Below are 22,175 nucleotides of genomic sequence, written 5' to 3'. Positions count from 1 at the left end.
GTCACTATATATACAAATACTATGTTATAAACGGACCGCTGCATAAAAGCGAGCAACAGCTTCGCAACTCGTCTTTCGTTAAGATTATACAGAACGTGTCAGTGATTTTATAACGTCAATATTTTTAAGTGAAAATCTAATCAACAAATAATAATCTACTAAAGTCTCTTCTATTATAAACAACTTTCTCACCGGGTGAGTGAATTCCTTTGTTTTACACAATGTTTACATTTTCAACGGCATTACCTATGTGAGGACGCCGTCAAAAGTTGGGGGGACAAAGAAAGGTGGTATTTAATCACAAAGAAAAATCAGATCAAAATTAAATAACTTCTTTTGTCCTAAGAAAAATTGTAAAACTTTTGAATATTTATAAAAATATTACTTATTTATAATAGTTGTTGAACTTTTATTTAAATTTTTAACACATTTTCAATAATAAGTTAATAAATAAATAATTTACTTTCTTCTGAGTGAAACAATGGAATTTTTTATTTTTATTATAATATTAAAACGATGTTACTAAATTCTAAAAATAATTTAGTTCCAAAATTCGGTTTTTATAAAATATTTTAGAGAAAATATTGGTATAAGAAGTGAACTGGAATGACAACTTTAGCTACAGTCGTAGTAAAAAAGAAAAAAGTTAACCCTTTTCTTTCGTATAGCAGATGTTTCCACTTGTTAGGGATATAAATTATCTTCATTTTATTATTATATATAAACATTATTTTGATTATTTTGTAAAATATAATTATTATTTTCTCTTTTAAAAGGTTGTGATATAAAATGTAATTAAATTGTATTCATATCCAATTGATAATTTTTGTAAATTTAATAAAAAATTAGAATAATTAAATTTATATTATAAAATTATTTATATTAATTTCTTTGAAAGACAAAATATCAGCTAAATTTTTTCAATTTTTAACCTTGTTAATTAAACAATGCGTTTTCTGGTAAATTTTCACGAGTTAATTTTAATTAATCAAATTAATTAATTAAAATTTCAATAAAAATATAAAGAGCCCAAATTATTTTAATCATAATTCTCGAAAGCTGAAAATTTTTGAAAAAAAAGTGGTTCACCGTTTACATCTTTTAAAAAGTTTTATTCAATATAAATACAATCAGGCTAGAAATTTGAGGAGATAAAAAACATAATTTGAATTGTCTGACTCTCTTACTCTTATGTGTTACCATGACAACCTGCAGGCAGGCAGGCAGCTGAGCTGAGACCGTACCTTATAATACACTTTATTTTCACGTTCACAGTATTTCACGAATTGGAAAAATATATTTTTTAAATTCAGAAATGAAATGTTTATCTTGGACTCTTCATCCTATCTTACTGTAAATGATTTATTTTTGCCTGTTAATTTGATGAACACATTTTTTTGACCCTATAACAATGAAAAAATTTCTATGATTCAAGGAAAATTTCTTTATAACAAAGAATTCTTTTTCTGGGTGTAAAGTTAAGATGTTAAAGCACGTATATGGTTGAAAAAAATTTAAAACTATAATATTATATCATTGATGAAAATAAATTGTAAAATAATGAATAATTTAATTATTCACAATTATTACCATATAATATATTAATATTAAAAATATATTAATTATTGTAAAATTTTGACTAATGAGCGTATTTATCTTTAGGTTATAAAAAGGCAATGGCAACAAAGGTGGAAATCATGGGTAAAGATGAGGGTGAGTATATTTTATTAAAACAATTACTTAACAAATTTATACAGGGTGTCTAGCGAATTATGATTTTCAAATTCCCGGATTTGACAGACAAAAAGAAAATATTCCCAAATTTATTTTTTAAAACATCAATTGTAATTAGGCACACTATTAAAATATTAATACTTAAAAAATAAAGAAATGTTAAGAAAATCGATTTTAAAAAGTCAATATATGTTTTCTTTATTTAGAGATATACATATTTATTATTAAAACAATAAAAATTAAAAATAATCATACTCAAGTTGAAAAAAATTCAATTTTGTAATAAAACTAAGAACAATTTCTTTTTCTCAGCATTATTCAAAAATTGATGAAAGAACAAACTTTTCTTCTATTATTGGTGAAATTTTTCTAAATTCTAACTTTTGGAAATTCGAACAAATAAACTTTCGAACTCTTAATAATTCGAACAAATAAATTTTCGAACTTTTGGAAATTCTAACAAATAAACATTCGAACTTTTAGCTATTCTAACAAATAAACATTAGAACTTTTAGAAATTCTAACAAATAAACATTCGAATTTTTAAAATTCTAACAAATGGTTATTCTAACTTTTAGAAATTCTAACAAATAAACATTCGAACAAATAAACATTCGAATTTTTAAAATTCTAACAAATGGTTATTCTAACTTTTAGAATTTAGGCCAAAATAAGCCATCTCTTAAAAATAACTATACTTTTAAAAATTAAAATTTTTAAAATTTACATGTAACTCAAAAATTTGGTCAAAGAAAGAATATAGACTAAGCAGAATAAAACAGCAAGATGACCGCCAGAGAGTCGCGAACACAATCAGTCCCGTTTGTGTTCGAAAACGGGAATCTTTTCTGCAAACATCGACTTAATCCCAATTGTAATTTTATTTTAACACATTTCTCATAACGTTTTCACTTTTTGTTACAATAATTTATCACAAGTGTATTTTACATAAGTTTTATTCAAAAAATTTATTTTATTCATACCCACACAGCACATGATATTTCCTAAATATTTCCTGAATATTTCACTGAAAGATTGAAATATTTCAGTGCAAAGTTCTAGAAATATTTCTGCAAACAGGAAAATGTCCGCTTATGTGGGAATATTGACGCGAAAGTTGAGAAAATATTTCATTGAAATATTCCTGCAATATTACACATAAAGATTCTGCAATATTGTGAAAATATTTCACAAAATGGAAAAATTTGTTAAACACCTCAAACCAATAGGAATTTTCTGAAATATTTTAAAACCCATAGGATATAGTAAGCCAAAAACTACTGCGCAGCTCTACAGGCCATAGAAACTGAGTTCGACCAGTGCGCATCATTTCAGTTGAATATTTCCAAAATATTTCAATGAAATATTTTCTCAACTTTCGCGTCAATATTCCCACATAAGCGGACATTTTCCTGTTTGCAGAAATATTTCTAGAACTTTGCACTGAAATATTTCAATCTTTCAGTGAAATATTCAGGAAATATTTAGGAAATATCATGTGCTGTTTGGGTATTCTACTATCACACATATCTTTCACTAATCACTGATCATTACTTATATTTTTAAATTACCAGCCATGCCAAGATATTTTAAACTAAAGAAATTAAAATCAAAAGCAAAGTTATATTTTGAAAAAGAATCACAAGAGATGAATATTTCAACTTTCCCTCACGCTAAGAAAAATGAAATAACTTTTTTTGTGAAAAGTGAATGGTTCACTTTTAATTCAAGTTCATGTTCTTTAGTTTACATGGCTATATACAGAATGTTGAAGAACAGGGTCTTTGAAATGCGTGGGGTAACTCGATTGTCCAGATACATACCTACAAACTAAAAAAAACGAAAAATATTTATTTATTGAGAGAAACGTCCTATAAAATAAAAAGAAAGTCTTTCTCAGCAATTTTCACTCTTGAAACACATTTTGAGAAATAACAAGTTTCTGTTTTCCCTCACGTCTTTTCATGCAGCTTCTTTATTTAATTGGACATTCCGTATACAATTCGTTTTTCCCTGCAATTTTCACTTTTTTGTTATGATCTCTATTATTTCTCAAAAATCAATATTTTTCAATTAACCCATTAACGCCCAAATGACCAAAATTTTTACTTGGACTTCAATACACGATTTGAAGTATTTATAGACAATAAATTTTAGCAGCAATGAGATGTAGGGGGTTTAGGGGTCGCTCTTTCTGATTCTGGAGTCAAAATAGCGATTCGATTATTTAAAAAAAACCCGAAAAAATAAGTACATTTTTTAAAATATTTTTTTTCAGTTCTAAAAAATTTTTTTAAACCTTTCTTAAGTATGCTATTGGTGGACAAAGTAGTTGTACTTTCAAAATATAAAATAGAGAAATTCTGATTTTAAGATGGCGGAATCAAAATTTTGAAAAAGTAAATGCATTTTATATTAAAAAAAATCAAAATTTACACCAACATTTAAAAAGTTTGCAAATTCGATTCAAAATATATACTCGGTGGTTTTCGGGGTCGCTGATGACGAATCCGATGTCAGTTATTAAAAATTCAAAATGGCGGACATTTAAAAAAAAAATTTGGATTCGCTTGAAACTTGTCACTCGGAGGTTTTTCGGGGTCGCTGGTAACGAATCCGATGTCAGTTTTTCAAAACTCTAAATGGCGGATCCAATATGGCGGACAACGAAATAAAAAATTGATCAGATTGGCTTGATACTGAATACTTGGGGATTTTCAGGGTCGCTGATTACGAATCTGAAATCAGTTTTTCAAAATATTTGATTCAATATGGCGGAAAATTTTTTAAAATTTATTGAATTTGTTTGAAACTGGTTAATATGACATCAGTATGATAATTTTTGGTGAAATCGAATTTCGATAAATACCCTAGAAAAATAATGACAGATTCGTAATCAGCGACCCTAATAACCCCCGAGTATTCAGTTTCAAGCCAATCTGATCAATTTTTTATTTCGTTGTCCGCCATATTAGATCCGCCATTTTGAATTTTGGAAAACGAATGTCATATTCGTAATCAGCGATCTCGAAAACCCCCGAGTAACCGGTTTCAGGAACATTTAAGAAGTTTTTAATCACTTTTTTTAAGTTGCGCATATATGCGTCATGAAACACTTTTGGCCAGTTTAGTTTTGCGCATATATGCGTCAGCGACAATCAACGGGTTAAAGAAGTCCCTTTTTGTCCGCGGACATCCGGGGACAATGATAGTAATGTCTCGGAGTCATCAAAAAGAAAACTAAAAGACCTTCTATGTCTGGTCCAAAAGATGTCTAAAAGAATAAGAAAGGACGTCTTAAAGACGTCCTTTTAACATACCTTTAAATCTTAAATAGACATTTCTTTTACATTTTCTAAGTTGAAACACAGTAATATTTTATTAAATTTATTTCAAGTTTAATTTTATATTTCTTAAAATATGCAGAAATAATGAAAAAATTCCTACGAAGCTGGGATCGAACTCGGATACCTTGAGCTTGAAGCACTGCGCCTTAAGCACCTCAGCCGTTCAAGACAGATATGACCTCTACAAAGTTTACAATCTCACTTGTCAATGAAATGAATTTAACTTAGAAAAATTCCAATAACTTTTACATTCATGAGTTTTTAAGTCCAAGTTGAACTTAGAAAATACTAATTTCTATTTATGGAAATTTTTATATTTTCAAAGATTGAATCAAAAAGACGTTTTTTAGACATCTAAAGACTAAGACATAGAACATTGTTAGGACGTCTTTAAGAGGTCTTAAAGACGTCTTTTGTACAAGGCCAAAAGACGTCCGCGAAAAGACATCCTTGGGACGTCTTTTGAGCAAGTTAACTGGGCAGTTAGTTAATTTAACAACTTTTGAATTGTTAAAATAATCTTATTTTTATTAATTTATAATATTAGTTGTATCTTAGGGTGTTATGAATTTTGGAAATTTTGGATTTGTGAATGTACACCTATATGCAGTAGCTTATAAGTCTGAAAATATTGAGTTTAGGAAAAAATTGTCACAGAATGAAAATTTTAGTTTTCTTTCTTATGTGAAAAAATTTTTTAATAAGCAAATTAATTTTTTTAAACTTTGGGCCAGATTTTTTAAAAGTTATTTATACATTACTAGCGGCATATTTCTCGCTCGCTAACGCTCACTCGGTTATGACTGAAAAATTGGAAAATTCTTTCGATTCGCTTGAAACTTGTTACTCGAAGGTTTTTGGGGTCACTGATAAAGAATTTGAGGTTAGTTTATTAAAATTCAAAATGGCGAATCCAATATGGAGGACGAAAAAATCGAAAAAGTGTTTAGATTCGCTGGGAACTTATTACTTGGGGCTTTTTGGGGTCACTAATTACGAATGTGATATTAGTTTTTTAAAATTTTAAATGTCGGATCCAATATGGTGGACGAAAAATGTTAAACTAGGTATAGGATTTGTCGAAATTTTGGACTTAAAAGGTTTTTAGGGTTACTAATAAAAGACCTCTTCAAGAGATTTAGATTTTTTTATTCGGGAAACATTCTGCCTTTAGAATCATTGGAGAATCTTTTTATCAACAATTTACCTTAAAGCAACACTATATAAATGCAAGGCTTTTTTGAATTTCAGGAATCGGTGCAGCTGCGTTGAATCTGGCTTTCAAAAATTTCTTATTTTTACCATGCGCTACTTTACTGTAGAAATAGACTGTGGTTTTGGATAATATATTTTTTCCCCAGTTTTTATAAAGTGCAAGAGCGGTTAGAATAACATCTATAGGTTTAGCCAAAAGACTTTCACGTGCTGCTTCTCTTTTGAAGACTGCACCTACTCTGTCACAAGAGTTTTTTCCATGCGCTGTAGCATGACAATACCATTCAGCGACAATATTAAAATCTTTTTCGTGATGCATCAAATTGCCGATTTGGTAGCGATTTTTAAAGTGTTGTTTTGTACCATCAGTGTAGTAAATAATTTTCACATTTTTTACTTGTTTTTTTTATTTCTGGCAACAATAATTGTTGGATGGTGTAAAGCGCTGCTATATCATGGGCAGTGGTACACGCATAGAAAGGGTTTGCTGTGGCAGCGAACATTTTGCTGCCACAGCAAACCTTGTTCGTTGAAATAGGGACAGCGAACAAGTTCGCTGTGAGATCAAACAAGTTCGCTATGACAGCAAACTCGACTAAATTTTTACTAATGTTTGCTGTCACAGCTAACATGTTCGCTGCCACTGCAAACTTCTTCGCTGTGGTAGCTAATTTTCAGAGATTTTACAGCAAACATCTGTTTACTGCTGCAGCTAATTTCTTTTTTTCCGTGTACTTGATAGAAAGACTAAACTTCTATGCTTTAACTCAGAATCCTCCATGTAATAATATACAACAGTAAATACAGTGCATTGGTCGTTAAAAAAGTGGAAAGCTTGTGATATGCGTCTTGAACTACATATTTCGACGGTTTAGAGTGCAAACCAGCTAACTCCACTTTTTATCAAATTTGAGATTCTTTTTGTATTTGATAGATAAAGAGGTGATACATCAGCCAAGTAAAACAGTTTGACGAAATTATGTCTCTAAATTGCTAAAAAAGTGTTGTGAGTAAAACAGCTAACTCCACACCTGTCAAATTGCACTGATATAACTCCACATAATATATTGTATTGTATTGAAATGTGTCTATATTTTGAGTGTAAGAGATATCAATTAAAATATATTTCAAAAGGAAGTACTTATTATTAATGAAGCTGAAGTCCGCAACGTTTTTAAAAACGAAAAATCAAAAAAGAATTTTTTTTCAAGTTAAATTCATCTCTAATTTTCATGTTTCTTAATTTTTAAGAAATTCATTGTTGCTTAAGATACAATTATTAAAAATTAACATGATTTAGAATCAAAAATAAAAAAACCGTCCCTTTATTTTTTCGTTTTCGTTTTTAAAAACGTTGCGGACTTCAGCATCATTTATTATTATTAAGTAGCATTGTGTTATTCTATTAATAAAACAAATATACTAAAAGTTTTGTTCTATAAGAATATAACCTAAAAATTCTTTTGAAAAGTTTTTTGACTCTCCTGAAAAATTTCATAATTGTGAGTTAGCATGTTTGCACTCTAAACCGTCGATTTTTAGTTTTCAGATAAATCTAGCGTTACAAGCACTTCACCATCCTGTAGGTTTCTTTTTTATACTCAAAATATTGTGACTGCTGTTTCGCTAGAAAAGAATGAGGTTTCAAAATTATTAATCTGTCGCTTAGTTGTTGAACAAATTCTTTTGAGCTGAGAATTTGTTTCTGTAAAAAGATTATCGATTGATGTCCATGTGCTAAAAGATACATTGAAAACATTATTATCACATATTAGGTGATTGAATCGATGGGATATAACGGTGGTGAGACTCAGTGGCTTGCGATCGTCGAGGTTAAGCAGACCTGGGTGCAGAGTTAGTACTTGATGACGGCGGTTCGACTCTCGCTCTAGCCCGGTGTTTTCTCACTACTTTCGTAATATATCAAGCGGGAGGTTTGACATCGAGGTATAATGATGTGCACTGTTGATTATTGTCCAGTACACACCATTAGAACTCGACTGTCGATAAACCGATTGTATACAGGAGAGGTTTTCTACAGTTTCCCTCTCCTCTGGCGAGAAAACCCATTAGACGGATGGTCCAGGCAAATGCGAGTACTCCTAATTTCAAGCCGTTCTGTAGACGCAAAATTTAGTATTAAGTAATGAATATAGAAATATTTGTAAAGAGAATTGTATATAAACACTTGTACAACTAGATAAGCTTAGGTCGGGTGTATAAACAAATAAATGAAATATTAGGTAATTGAGTATTCTTTTTGAAAGTTCTGAAACATCTGGACACTTTGAACATTCATTTAAATGACATTTTACGTCTCCTGTTTTACATGTAATTTGTTAGGTAAATTTTAATTTTTTACTTTCAGGTCTAAAGGAGGCCCTATAAGGACACTATAAAAAATCGTTACGATAAGTCAATATTTATACCAATTTTGACCTGCTTTTTAGTTATAGGTCAAAAGTAGGCCTCGTGATCTAATAAATTACTCATTAAAGTCCTACATAAGAGCATGTACATTACATTAAAATTTAATTATTCAAATTTGACTTATTTCTTGACCTATAGATTAAAAGGGTATTTATGAAAACCGTAACGTAAAATCCCTCATTAATACCATCCATAAGGGGAGTTAAGTCAAGTCAAATTCAACTTCATTAAAATTTAATTTCAATTTATTTTTAAATAAATAAATAATTATATATTTCAGTTTCAAAGAATTTGGCTAATAACGCAATTTAACCCTAGAAGGAGTACGTGAATTTACTCACCCTCTAAGGAGGGTGAATCTTGTTTTAAGAGGTTTCCATTTGACGTAAAGTCGCAATTAAAGATAATGAATTTTATTGGTTGTTTAGTAAGGAAGGGAATGGTTTTATTCATTTTTTGATAAATTAAATAAATATAGATATCTTAGACAAAAGTCCTAAGCATACTCGTATGTTAGAATTAACAATATCATTTTTTTCAGTGTAACATTACAGTAAATTTAAAATATCCGCCCCAAGGTAAAACTTCAAATAATGTTACAGTGACATTACATGGTAATGATACAACAATTTCACTGCAATGTTACAAAGAAAGTTCATAAACTTATTATAATACCGAATTTTGCGATCTTCCTTAGTGACATCTCTGTGACATTTCTATAATGTTACAGTGGCATTACTGTAATATTACAGTGATAGTGCTGTAACATTACCATGTAATGTCATTGTAACATGTCTTGTAGTATAACCTTGGGGCGGACATTTTAATATTACTGTAATGTCATTGTAAGGTTACATTTTAATGTTAGAAACATTACAGTAACGTTCCGTGCTACTTGGGCTGATTTGAAATTTGTAAAAATTAAAATAAATATAAAAATTAGAGGAAGGGGGATGGCGCGCATGGGGGCAAAACCCCCCTAGTATATATATCCTGATTCCTAGTGGTGTAGAGGGTGGATATTGAGCGTTGCCCGGCGCCGCGTCGTGGCGCACTGTTAATATTACTTGTCTTTTACAATCTTTAGTCGCTATCCAGCCACCGCCCCAGGTAGACCATATCTAAAACTCCACATCCTCTTCTTATTTCCTAATTCTTATCAGCGACTCATCCCAAAAGCATAACCTTTCCAACAGTCTCGAACTAATAAAATCCCCTTTTATCACTCTTCATTTTTTTCTTATTAAAAAAATCATAAAAATCTACCAAGATGTTAATTGGTCTAGTACGTGACTCTGTTTTGCAATGCTTTTGCCATAGTTGCAAAGTACCAATGTGTCTCGTGGGTGAGTTTTCAAAAAATGAAAAGCAAATGCATACTTGGCTTCCAAACTGAACAAATTTCTCTTTGAACAAGCTTTCGTCACTTTTTACATTTTTTTCGTTATGTTGCACTGTTGCTTTATAATAACAACTCCAAAAATACGTCAAATTTTTTTAGAAAAAAAAAATGAGAAAATTTTGGAGCAACTGTGGCTTTTTTATGGCCGAAACTAGGGGTTTCTGTCTTAGGCGCGTAGTCTGCCGTAAAAGGGCAAAAATCTACTCCCGAAGGGTCAGCAGTAGCTCCTCGAGGAGTAGATACCTTTCTACAGCGAAATGCGAGTCCTGAGATAAAGCTCTAGTGACTACCATGAAAATTCTGCAGTCTCACCAAAATTTTTTTAGTGTATAATGATGTTAGTTATTCTCTTCGAAGAAGAACTTGGATTTCAATACTAAAAGTATTTGTAATGTAATTAGAGTGGTAATATTTGTAGGCTTTGGTCCCAGAAGTAGAAGTTTTCATTTAATGTTTATCTTAAACATCTTTATTAAATGAAAACTTCTAATTTTTGGACCAAAGACTACAACAAAATTACCTCTCCGTTTATTCACTCAATTAAGGTCCGCAAAAAAGAATATTTTTTAAAAGAAAGAATATATTTTAAAAGTATTTCTAAAATATTTTTAAAAAATGTTGCAAAATTTCAATACTTTTTGTTCTAATTTTTTTTTTGCTTCGAAATTTAGTTTTAATACCACTTCTTGCTTTACAAAAAACAAAGTAAAAAAATCTTGAAACTATAATTTACCTGGAATCTTATAGTTTAAAATCTTTTTTCTTTCTAAAACTAAGTAATTAATTCTCGAAATGTAAAATCGATTTATTATCTTTCCGGATAAGTAATAATTGCACGTATGAACTGTACAATTCGAGTAATTACTTTTAATATTCTAAGGGATTCTCCCTGCGAAATGGCGATAGATAGTGATCTTGTAATGCGTCCAAGTTGAATGCAGTAAAGGTCAGTTAACCAAAAAGAAGATCAATAGCATGAGTTTCATTTGCGAATATATAAGCATAAATATTAATTGTTCGAATTACATGAAAACAGAAGCTTCACCGAAACTTGAAATCACAATGAGTCTTTCTTGTTTCTGAATTGCATGTAGCTTACCTTAATTTGATTCAATTTATATATAAATATACATATGTTTATTAAAATGATTTTTAAGATAATTGATTAATCTCTATTGAGAACTGGTATTAAACCCCTTGTTAAATATATGCAGATATTGAGTTTCCGTATCAGAAATTCATTCGCCTATGCAGTCGTATTATGCTAATCGATCCGTACATAGTATATGGCTCTGTCTTGCTTGCTGTAGTTCAATAAATTATTTTAATTTTAAAGTTTCTTCAATATTGAACTATTTATCTTATAATTTATCAAAAGTTTGAAAACGTAAATGATTAGATTATCACACGATCGTCATGATATGTAAATTACTTCCCATACAATTCATATCGTGCAATTAAAGTAAACAGTTGATTAATCAAAATTATTAATTCAATTCTCAAATAATCGTTTTCACTACTTGTTGAGCATTTTGAAAAAGAAACAATTGCATTTCCTGACACTTTATTGTTACTAGGATGATTCAGATTTTTGGGTGCGGCCCAAGATGGCCACTGACCTTTTCTTTTAATCCATTGAAATAAAGTTCATCCTTTTATTTTGAAAAACATCTTTTTTTTCTTAGCCTTTAAAGTAAACTAATTATTTTAAATTCAATTATACATTAATTATCTATAATAGTTAAAAAAAATATTTATCTTAGTCAAATAGTAGATTACTTAACTACATATTATTAAATAAACTATGAATGAAGCAATACATTTTAAAGCTGATGATTTTTAAATTATAATTAAAAATTTTTTAAATAATATAATTTTTTAAATTTATAATTTAAAATAATTTAAAAATTATTTAAGATGAATAGTTATTTATTGAACAATATTCTACTATAGTCCAATAAATAATTATTGAATTGTTTGAATAACATTACATTACATTTTTTAATGTAATTCTCTGCTGTTGCTTATTTTATAACTAATCATTATTGTAATTTTTATTAACGAAAGCTTGTACCAAAGGAAATTTAAAGGGAAATTTGTAAAATGAATCTCAAGAAAAATTTACATTTTTACAAATTTTACTTTGTCTGTTTGAATAAAAATAAATCCTTTCGAGTATAATTTAATTGTCAATTTATCATGAAAGCGGGACAAAGAAGGGGTTCAGCACCAATGAAGAAAATGAACGGAAAGACGAAGCCCCGAACTAAACAACCCAAAAAAGTTAAATTCATCAGTGAGTACTTCTTTAATTGAAGGGTGTGAAGGGTGCGCTATAACAAAGAGTTAAAAGCCAATTTTTCGTAGGTTAGATTATATCAAATTTGACGTTATAAATCCTTTTCTGTACATTATATATGGTTAAATCGGTAAGAAATTCTTACTTAGTATAGTTAAACTTTATGATAATTACAAACAATTTTTTATTATCAATATACTGATATTAATTATTGATCCCACTTTTAAAAAACTGTTGAACTATTACCAACTCCAATTGGAGTTGGTACTTTTTAATTATTATTTCCTTATTATTATATATTTAAAACAATTTTTTTAGAAGTCATCCATGAAGCATGTGATTCATAATTTCGGAAATTTCACCCCCCCCCCCCGGTAATGATGCTTTTTTCATTAATGATTAACATGGAGCATGATATTTTACAGACGTGCGGTTTCCGTAGAATCGTTTCATGTACGATATTTAGCTCTAAAAGTTGAAGTGTCGTTTTGACGGATACATCTTTATTACAGCGCACCCTTCAATTAACTGTGTGTTGGGGATAGTCCATAAATCACGTGGTTCCATTTTTTTTTTAAATTTTATCCCCCCCCCTCCCCATGTATGTTACTTGTATTAGAGCCAATTTTCCCTCTTATCGTAGACAATAGCTTGACCTCCCCCTCCCCCTTCAAGTACCACGTGGTTTATGAACGATCCCTTGGCAGTAATACATATATATGTAATTGTGAATAAACTGTTGTATAATTTCTTTATTTTTTGAAGATTCTAGAGTATCATAATAATTATTGAAGAAAAATCATATCATTTTTTACTCTACTTTTATTGGAACAAGAAAATCTTTGTTTTAATGAAAAATTATTAGTCGGAAGTTGATAAAATCAGAGCTCGAACTAGGTTCATAAATTCCGTAAAGGTCCGTAAATTTCCTTGAAGTCCGAAAAAGTCAGTTTTTTGGAAAAAAGGTCCGTAAAGTCCGTAATTTAAATTTGAGAAAAGATGAAAAGTTCGTTAATTGTACGATATAATTTAGAGAATTTTAGAGAAATTATACAAATATTTCCAAAAATTCAATTATTTTCAAAATTTTTAAAAAATTCTCGTTAAAATTTCAATTATCTTTAAAATTAATTAAATTCTTCTTCAAAATTCAATTATTTTCAAAAAATTTAATAAATAATATTCTTGACAAAATTTCAATTATTTTCAAAAATTTTCCTCAATTCAATGATTTTTAATATCTACTATTTCAATAAAATTTTACAAAAGAATTCAATTATTTAAAAAAAAATTTAATATAATTCTACGCAAACCTTTAATTATTTTCATAAAATAATGAAAATTTCACAGGAATTTAATTATTTACAAAATTTTTTTATAAATTTCTTCGCAATCATTCAATTATTTTCGTAAATAATAAAATTCTTTTTAGGAATTCAATTATGTTCATAAAAATAATAAAACTCATTGTATAATTTAGATTATTTTTAATACAATAAATTTTAATCGAATTCCTCGAAAAATGTAATTATTCTTATAAATTTTATTTAAATTCGTCAAAAGAATTTAATTATTTAAAAATTTATTCATAAAATTCTGTATGAGAATTTAATTTTAAGAAACATTTAATATTGTTCAATAAATTATTTATTTTTGTATTTCAATAACTGAATTCTTGTAAAATTTTTTAATAGAAATTTATTTAAAAATTAATTTTAGTTCAAATTTTAGATAATAATTAAATATAAAAATCATTATAGCATGAATTATTAAAAGTAATTGAATTTTGAAAAGGTTTCAAATTAAAATCTTTGAAAACCTGAATTTTTCATATTTTTAACTAACTTGTGGAATTAAATTTTTTGAGAAAATTTAATTACGGATTTTAAAAAAAATTATTTGATGTTTTTATTTTCTAATATATAGGTATATTTAATTGAAGAATTTACGAATAATTAAAACTTTGTAAAATTGAATTGTAAATAAATGAATTTTAAAATTCTTAAAGAACTTTTTCGAAAATTCTTAAAAATAATGCATTTATAGAAGAATTTTATTTAAAAACACGAAAAAAGAATTTAATTTTGGAAAAGTTACAAATTATTCCAGAAGTTCAGAATTATTGCAGAAATTATTTTCAAGAGTATAATAAAATTCTTACAAGGATTCAATATTATTTTCGTAAATAATAAAATTCTTTTTTGAAATTCAATTAATTTTCATAAAATTAATAAAACTCATTGCAGAATTTCAATTATTTCTAATACAATTTTAAACAAATTTATCGAAAAATGTAATAATTCTTAAAAATTTTATTAAAATTTGTCGAAAGAATTCAATTACTTAAAAATTTGTTGATAAAATTCTTTATGGGAACAGAATTTTAAAAAGCATTGAATTATTTAATAAATAATACTGATTTGCAGTCATTTTCACTTCTAATCAGTGAAATTTGACTGATTTCGGTAGCCAGAAGTGAGTCACTGTTTGGTATGCAGTGAAAATTTCACCGATTCAATTTGAGAGAGTAATGGCTTTTTAATAAAATATATAAAATTTTATATGACATTGTGAAATACTTTTTACATTTGTTTAAATCGTAGATTGATATCTACCAAACAAACAAGAAACATCTTATTACTATAAATAGGAAAATTAATAAAACTGGCACCAGTCTGGCTGTATTAGGTACCGGTGCGTGTATCGGCGATAGACGTCGCGGCGCCTAGAGACAATTGTTCTGTGCAGATCGATCTCTCCGTCGCAAGACGTTAATATGAGTCATACCGACCTGTCTGTCGAGCATTACGTTTTCTCATTTTTTTTTGCAATCGCAATCAGGAAGAAAATTTTACCTACTCTACTTGAAAGAATTCTTACGAATCACGTTTATTATTGTCAAACTTGATTTTTGTAATTGAATTGTTTCAAATAATATTTAATAATTATTATTTTAAATAATAATAATCAAAATAAGTTAAAAAATCATCAATTTTTTTTTATTGAACTCTTACTCTGAAATGTCAAAGTTAAAATTATCTCTCCATTTTATAATATCCTATTTAATCGCAAGAATATTTAAAGAATGAGATAAAAATAATTATATCCATTAAATTGATTATTTAGCGAAATAAACTCTTACCATCAAATCATTATAAAAAATAATTACAAAAAACTTGTTTCTGATTTTGTATATGAACATTTTTTTTCCAACAATAATTGATGCTAATTGGTAATGGAATTTTTTTTAAAGCTACCGAAATTCGATGCCAGGAGAAGTCAAAGGGAGGATTGAGATACGAGGTGATTTTAGCTGAGCCAACGGTTGCTAAGAGAGCACCTTCACCACCTCAAGCATCACCAACTCAGGAGATAAATATCCAGGAAAAATTAAAGGCTGCCGAAGAGAGACGACTCTCACTAGAGGCTAATAAACTTGCAGTTTTGGCAACTCGCCTGAGTAAAATCGAAGAAGCTGCTCGTAAGAAGGATGAGTTAAGTGCAGCTTTCATGGCTGCGACACGCGAATCATTGGACGCTAAAATGCATCACACTGTTGAAAATCGAGAAACTCTCATCACTGAACTCAAGAGTAAATTAAAGGATCATGTGAGTTTTCTTTTCTAACTTTTAATTAAAGAAACTTAATTAAACAGTTATTTCAGAAACTTCAATCATTAGAAACTACATTTAAATTTCAATTATAAGTTCTTCCTTCATTCTAAAACAAATCTACAAACTTTCCAGAAAATTTTCGCTTCACTAATTCGATAATTTAGAAAAAAAGAAAATATTGTTTATTTAAGCTTTCTATTCATTATAAAAATTAATATTTCTTAAAATCAGTGTTTTCTTTATTGATTAATATTTATTGTGATAATATAATACAAAACAATATTTTAATAGTTGGAGAGCGTTGAAAAGACTCGTTTGACTTTGGATCAACAAACTGAAGAAATTCGTAGCTCACTTGAAGAGAAATTAAAATCTGCTACCACTCAGCGAGATGAAAATTTGAAGAAGATGGTTGACCGTTTAAAAGATCACGTAAGTTTTTTTTTATTTCTAATTCAATTCTTGAGTCTAACATCAAATATATTTCAGAAAAAAGAAAATGATTTTTCTTTAATTAGGGTTGCCACAGGTCAGGGAAATCAGGGAATTCAGGGAAAAGTCAGGGAAAGTAAAATTGGTCAGGGAAATCAGGGAAAAGTCAGGAATTTTTATTTAAGTAACTGGAAAAAATTGAATTTTGGAGAAGTAACAAATGATTGCAGAAATTCAATTATTTTCAAAAGTAATAAAATTCTTCGCAAAAATTCAATTATTTTCAAAAATTAAAAAAATTCTCGACAAAATTCAATTATCTTTAAAAATAATAAAATTCTTCTCCAAATTTCAATTATTTTCAAAAATTTTAATAAAATTCTTTGCAAAATTTCAATTATTTCCAAAAAATTTTTCTCAATTCAATGATTTTCCATATCTACTGTTTTAAAAAAAATTTTCAAAAGAATTCAATTATTTAAAAAAAAAAGTTTTGATAAAATTCTAAGCAAACTTCGCAATAATTCAATTATTTTCATAAATAATAACATTTTTTACAAAAATTCAATTATTTTCATGAATAATAAAATTCATCATAGAATTTCAATTATTTTTAATGGTAGGTGGTCACTTCTTCTAAAAAATATTTTCTAATCCTGTTTGTCTAAAAAAAGCAATAATTTCTAATGAAATATGTTTTCTAAAAAAAGTTTTTCTAACAAGTTTTGATTTCTAAACAAAAATTTTCTAAAAAGTTATGATTTCTAATATTTATTTTCCTAAAATTTGAAAATTTCCATAATTTTGATAAAAGTTAGAAAATTGTTTTAAGAAAAACTAAGATTAAGAAATAAAAATTATTTTGCATTTTTTCTGTTTCTTAATCACAATTTTGTTTATAAAATTATAAGTTTCTTTTTAAAAAAGAAGAAAAATTTTTTAATAAAATTACTATTTTTTATCACAATTTATTAACAAAATTCTGTTTTTCTTGGAAAAAAAATAATAATTTGCATCATTTTTATACTAAAAGTTCCAAAATTAATTTATTTATAAAACACTTTTACAGAAAATTTGAAATATCTTTAGGAAAAAATCCCTATAATTTCTATTTCTTAATTACGATTTTTAATTTCATTTTTAACTTTTTTTAAAGTTTTGTTAAAAAATTTGCATAATTTCTATTTTTTATTATAATTTTTTAATGAAATCTCAAGTATTTATTTTTAAAGAATTAAAAAATTTTCGTAAATTTTATTTTCTAATCATACCTATACCTATTGGTCGTCATTACAAAAATTGAATATTGTTAGAAACATTTTTTTTTAAAAATTGTCTTTATAAGAAAAAGAAATTTTTAGACAATGACCTTTATTAGAAGAAAGAAAATTTGAAAATCACCTTTATTAGAAAAAAGTTTTTTAGAAATTCACCTTTATTAGATAAAAAATTTTTAGAAATTCACCTGTATTAGAAAAAAAATTTTAGAAAATAAAAAATTAGAAAATACGTTTTAGAAAAACTGTACCCCAATCATTTTTAATACAATTTTAATTGAATTCCTCGAAAAATTTAATTATTCTTTAAAATTTTATTAAAATTTCTGGAAAAAATTCAAATTTGTTGATAAAATTCTTTATGATAATTTAGTTTCGAGAAACATTCATTTATTCAATAAATTATTTATATTTGTATTTTAATAATTGAATTCTCGTAGAATTTTCCAATAAAAATTGATTTAAAAATGAATATTAGTTAAAATTTTAGATAATAATTGAATATTAAATATTAAATATCATAATTGATAATTGAATTCTTTCGAAGAATATTAACAAAATTTTTGAAAATAGTTACATTTTTCGAAGAATTTACTTAAATAATTAAAATTCTGTGAAGAATTTTATTAATTTGTGAAACTAATTGAATTCTTGCAATGAATTTTTTCAAATTTTTTTTTAAATAATTGAAATAATGTAAAGAATCTTATTATTTATGAAAATAATTGAATTCCTGCATCAAATTTTATTACATTTTTTTAAATAATTGAATTCTTTTGAGAACTTTTATTAAAAAAAGTAATTTGTGAAAATATTTGAATTTCAACGAAGAATTTCATTATATTCGTGAAATGTAATTAAATTCTTACAAAAAATTTAAGAGAATAATTCTATTTTTCTAGGAATTTACTTTAAATTGTATTATAAATAATTGAAATCCTTAGAAAAATTTTATAATTTATGAAAATAATGGAATTCTTACAACGAATTTTATCAATTTTTTTTAAATAATTGAATTCATGTGAAAAATTTTATTACTTGTAAAAATAATTGAATTTATGCAACGAATTTTATTACATTTTATTTAAATAATTATATTCTTTTGAAAACTTGTATTAAAATTGTAAATTTTGAAAATTTTTGAATTTCAGCGAAGAATTTCATTATTTGTGAAATGTACTTTTAATTTAATTCTTGCAAACAATTTTTGAAGATAATTTCATTTTTCGAGAAATTTATTTAAATTTGTATTAAAAATAATTGAAACCATGTGAAGAATTTTATTATTTATGAAAATAATTGCATTCTTGCAACGAATTTTATTATAATTTTTGTAAATAATTTAATTTTTTTTTTTTGAAAAATTTTATGTAAATTAAAATTTTTATAGAACATGAAGATATTAATCACTCCGAGTCTTCAACTCGGAGTAATTGATATCTTCATGTTTTATAATAATATTCTTATAAGTTGTTTAATTTTAAAAATGTTTGAAGAATTTTAATTCCTATGGAAAAATAATAATTAAATATTTATTTAAAAATTTAGTTTTTGATGTTTGCGAATAATTTTACAATTTAAGAAATTCATTAGTAAATGTAATAGAATGTTTTTTTGAGTATCTAATAATTTTTAGAGTGAATCAGAATATTATTTATGGTCAGGGAAAAAGTGAAAATTTTGTCTGGAAATCAGGGAAAAGTCAGGGAAAAATAAAATTAAATATTTGTGGCAACCCTGTTAATTTTTTGTACCAAAGAAGGTTTTTGACGTTTTGAATTTTAGAGATATTTTAACCTTAAAGTGTAAAAACACGTTTTTTAGCTACATTTGAGAAATAATTCAGAATAAAGAGACATTTATGAACAATTTAATTTTGTTTAATTAATTTCTTTTTACTGAGAAAAAAAATCTTTCAGGAAGAACAAGTAGCTCGCGTGCGCAAAAGTATGAATGAAAAAGTTTTGCAATTGGATAGTCAAATTCAAGGAAAATTGGACCAAGCTCGTGAACGACGAGAAAATCGTGAACGCGAAACTAAAGAAAGACTTCGTATTCATGTAAGTAAAATACTGTATTTTTAACAAACAAAAAACTGTCATTTAATTTTTGCACAAAATACCGAATATTTTTATAGTTATTTTTATCATTTATAATAATCAGAACTTTATTACTTTCTGAGTTTGTTGTACTGATATCAATTTTATTAAGTAGGGACATTGTACTTTGATCTAGATCCATTTTGGAATTAAAATAAAAATTCACTTTTTACATAGATTCAGAAAAAGTTGAATGTCCATAATAAAATTGAAAAATTCCAAACTTTGATTTTATGATTTAATAATGAATTTTTTTTGTAGGAGGAACGTGCTAAACTAGTTAGACAAAATAAAGCGGCTATACAGGAAAATAAAAAGGCAGACAATGAAGTAATGAAGAATGAGATTGCTAGTTCTGGTTAAAAACTCTCCTAGCGATTTTGCACATAATTTTAAGTTATCATTCCAAGTAAAATGCAGATAATGATAGAAACTTTTTTTTTTTGGTTTTCTTCACCGCCTTAGCGTTTCCAAAGGAAACAAAAAGAGAGTAAAGAGAATAATTTAGCCAAAACTCTTTCAACACATTGTTCTGAAAAATTACTAAACATTAATTTATAAATTAAACGAAAAGATGTCAACAAAGCATATAAAAAAAAAATAATTCCCGACAATCGGGTGAAAACACTTTTCGTAAAAGTTGCCTTAAACTTATTTTATAATATGACACAAGTAGCAAAAGAGTTTAACTTCTATTTTTACAATTACTATTATAAACCTCTAAGTTTCTTAATTTTTTATAAAAATAAAAATACTAAATTTCGATAGCTGCACAAATGTTGATAAAAATTTCGCTTTAAGAGCAAGATTTTGATTGATATGTATTAGAAAGAAGTGAAAAAAAAATAATAATAAAACGAGAAAGAGAAAGAACTAAACCTGAGAATTTAAATTAGAAAACCTTAAGAATTAATAATAGAATATTATCATCGCTACATTTATATAAAAACATATACAATATAAGATTTATTAACGCCGTTGTATAAGTATATTTTATTCGATATGCTTACAAATTAGATATATGTAACATTATAATGCTTCTGTGATGGCTTTACTAATTTTCAAATTGTCTATTGTGGATAAATGAATTGTTTTATCAATAATATTGTGGTTAAAATTTCTCAAGGACCATTTTCTAAATAAAACGTGTACGTGATAAAAAGAAGTGTATTAGAATATAATTTAAGAACACGCTCAGGTATCACATTTTTTCAAGAGTTTTATAAAGACCAAAAAAAAAAAATAAATGTCTTTCTCAATCTCTAATCACAATGATAATGTTTAAAAGTTACTTAATGGTGAAGATATATCATAATATGTAAGAAGAAAATATATCTCCAATTTTATCCAATAAGTTGACTTCACATAATATTTCAACAAAAATAATGCTTGTTATCCAAGTCCAAGAACCAATCTATAAAAAAGTCCCTAGAGGATTTAAAAAAATTATCATTTGACTATACACTGAGTGACCTTTTGAACTGCAGTGAAACTTAGGTAGGTGACAGCAGCTTCGCTATGAGTTGGAACGCTGCTGAATTAGTGGGGACACCACCTTTGGTTTGTAGATGTACAAATTTTGGACAAACATGCTCCCAAAATTGTACTGCAGTAGCCTAAAGGTTTGCTCTAACAGCTTACCAACTGTGCCCGCTAAAAAACTGTTTACAGAATCCCTAAGGGATCATTTAATATTCCTCTACAAACAACTAGAAACTCTACAAACAATTGCCTCAAAGGTACCTCAAAGCTCCCTTAAGGTTACCTCAAGGCTCGCTTAAAGCTCAGGACTTGTTTGAAGCTGAAAACTTTTCTAAAACTTAAGACTGAACTTAGACATAAGGCTCGCTTGAGGCACAGGCTCACTTAAAACCCAAGGCTTATTTGAAGCTAAAAACTCGTCTAAGACTTGAGACTGAACTAAGACTTTTAAGACTCGCTTAAGGCTTAAGGCTCAATTTAGGCTCAAAGCTTGTTTGAAGCTATAAACTCGTCTAAGACTTTAAACTGAACTAAGGCTCAAGGCTCACTTAAGGCTGAAGACTTGTTTGAAATTAAAAACTCTTCTAAAACTTAAGACTGAACTAAGATATAAGGCTCAAGGCTCACTCAAACTGAAGATTTGTTTTAAGCTAAAAACTCGTTTAAGACTTAAGACTGAACTAAGACTCAATACTTGATTAAGGCACAAGACTCACTTAAACCTCAAGACTTGTTTGAAACTTAAAACTCGTCTAAGACTTAAGATTGAACTTGAACATTAGGCTCGCTTAAAGCTCAAGTTTCTAGGCTCACTTAAAAACTCAAGGCTTATTTAAAGCTAAA

General features: G+C 27.1%; 1 protein-coding gene across 2 annotated transcripts; it reads left to right on the top strand.

Annotated features, from left to right (window-relative positions):
- LOC122507284 (angiomotin-like protein 1) lies at window positions 1–21,616 on the top strand. 2 transcript variants are annotated; one of them, XM_043619892.1, is made up of 6 exons: window positions 1–195; window positions 1,663–1,713; window positions 15,681–16,036; window positions 16,334–16,474; window positions 19,671–19,811; window positions 20,112–21,616. In XM_043619892.1, the coding sequence occupies exons 2-6, from the start codon at window positions 1,677–1,679 to the stop codon at window positions 20,211–20,213; spliced, it is 777 nt and encodes a 258-aa protein (XP_043475827.1). In that variant the 5' UTR covers window positions 1–195; window positions 1,663–1,676; the 3' UTR covers window positions 20,214–21,616. The 2 variants fall into 2 exon arrangements, with proteins under 2 accessions (XP_043475827.1, XP_043475826.1); XM_043619891.1 differs by lacking the exons at window positions 1–195; window positions 1,663–1,713 and adding exons at window positions 9,828–10,072; window positions 12,335–12,424.
- The last annotated feature ends 559 nt before the right edge of the window (window positions 21,617–22,175 follow it).

This window comes from Leptopilina heterotoma, unplaced genomic scaffold, assembly GCF_015476425.1.
Source record: "Leptopilina heterotoma isolate Lh14 unplaced genomic scaffold, ASM1547642v1 Lhet_46, whole genome shotgun sequence".
Lineage (NCBI taxonomy): Eukaryota > Metazoa > Arthropoda > Insecta > Hymenoptera > Figitidae > Leptopilina > Leptopilina heterotoma.
Note: the sequence above shows the minus strand (reverse complement) of the source record. Positions and strands in the feature narration are given on the sequence as shown.

What these genes read in the sequence shown, in the direction of transcription:
- LOC122507284 (XM_043619891.1), top strand. Translation starts at nt 9,997, where the DNA reads ATGTTAATTGGTCTAGTACGTGACTCTGTTTTGCAATGCTTTTGCCAT. An exon ending in AGTACCAATGTGTCTCGTGG is followed by an intron (nt 10,073 to 12,334) that starts GTGAGTTTTCAA and finishes TTATCATGAAAG; the next exon opens with CGGGACAAAGAAGGGGTTCA. An exon ending in CAAAAAAGTTAAATTCATCA is followed by an intron (nt 12,425 to 15,680) that starts GTGAGTACTTCT and finishes TTTTTTTTAAAG; the next exon opens with CTACCGAAATTCGATGCCAG.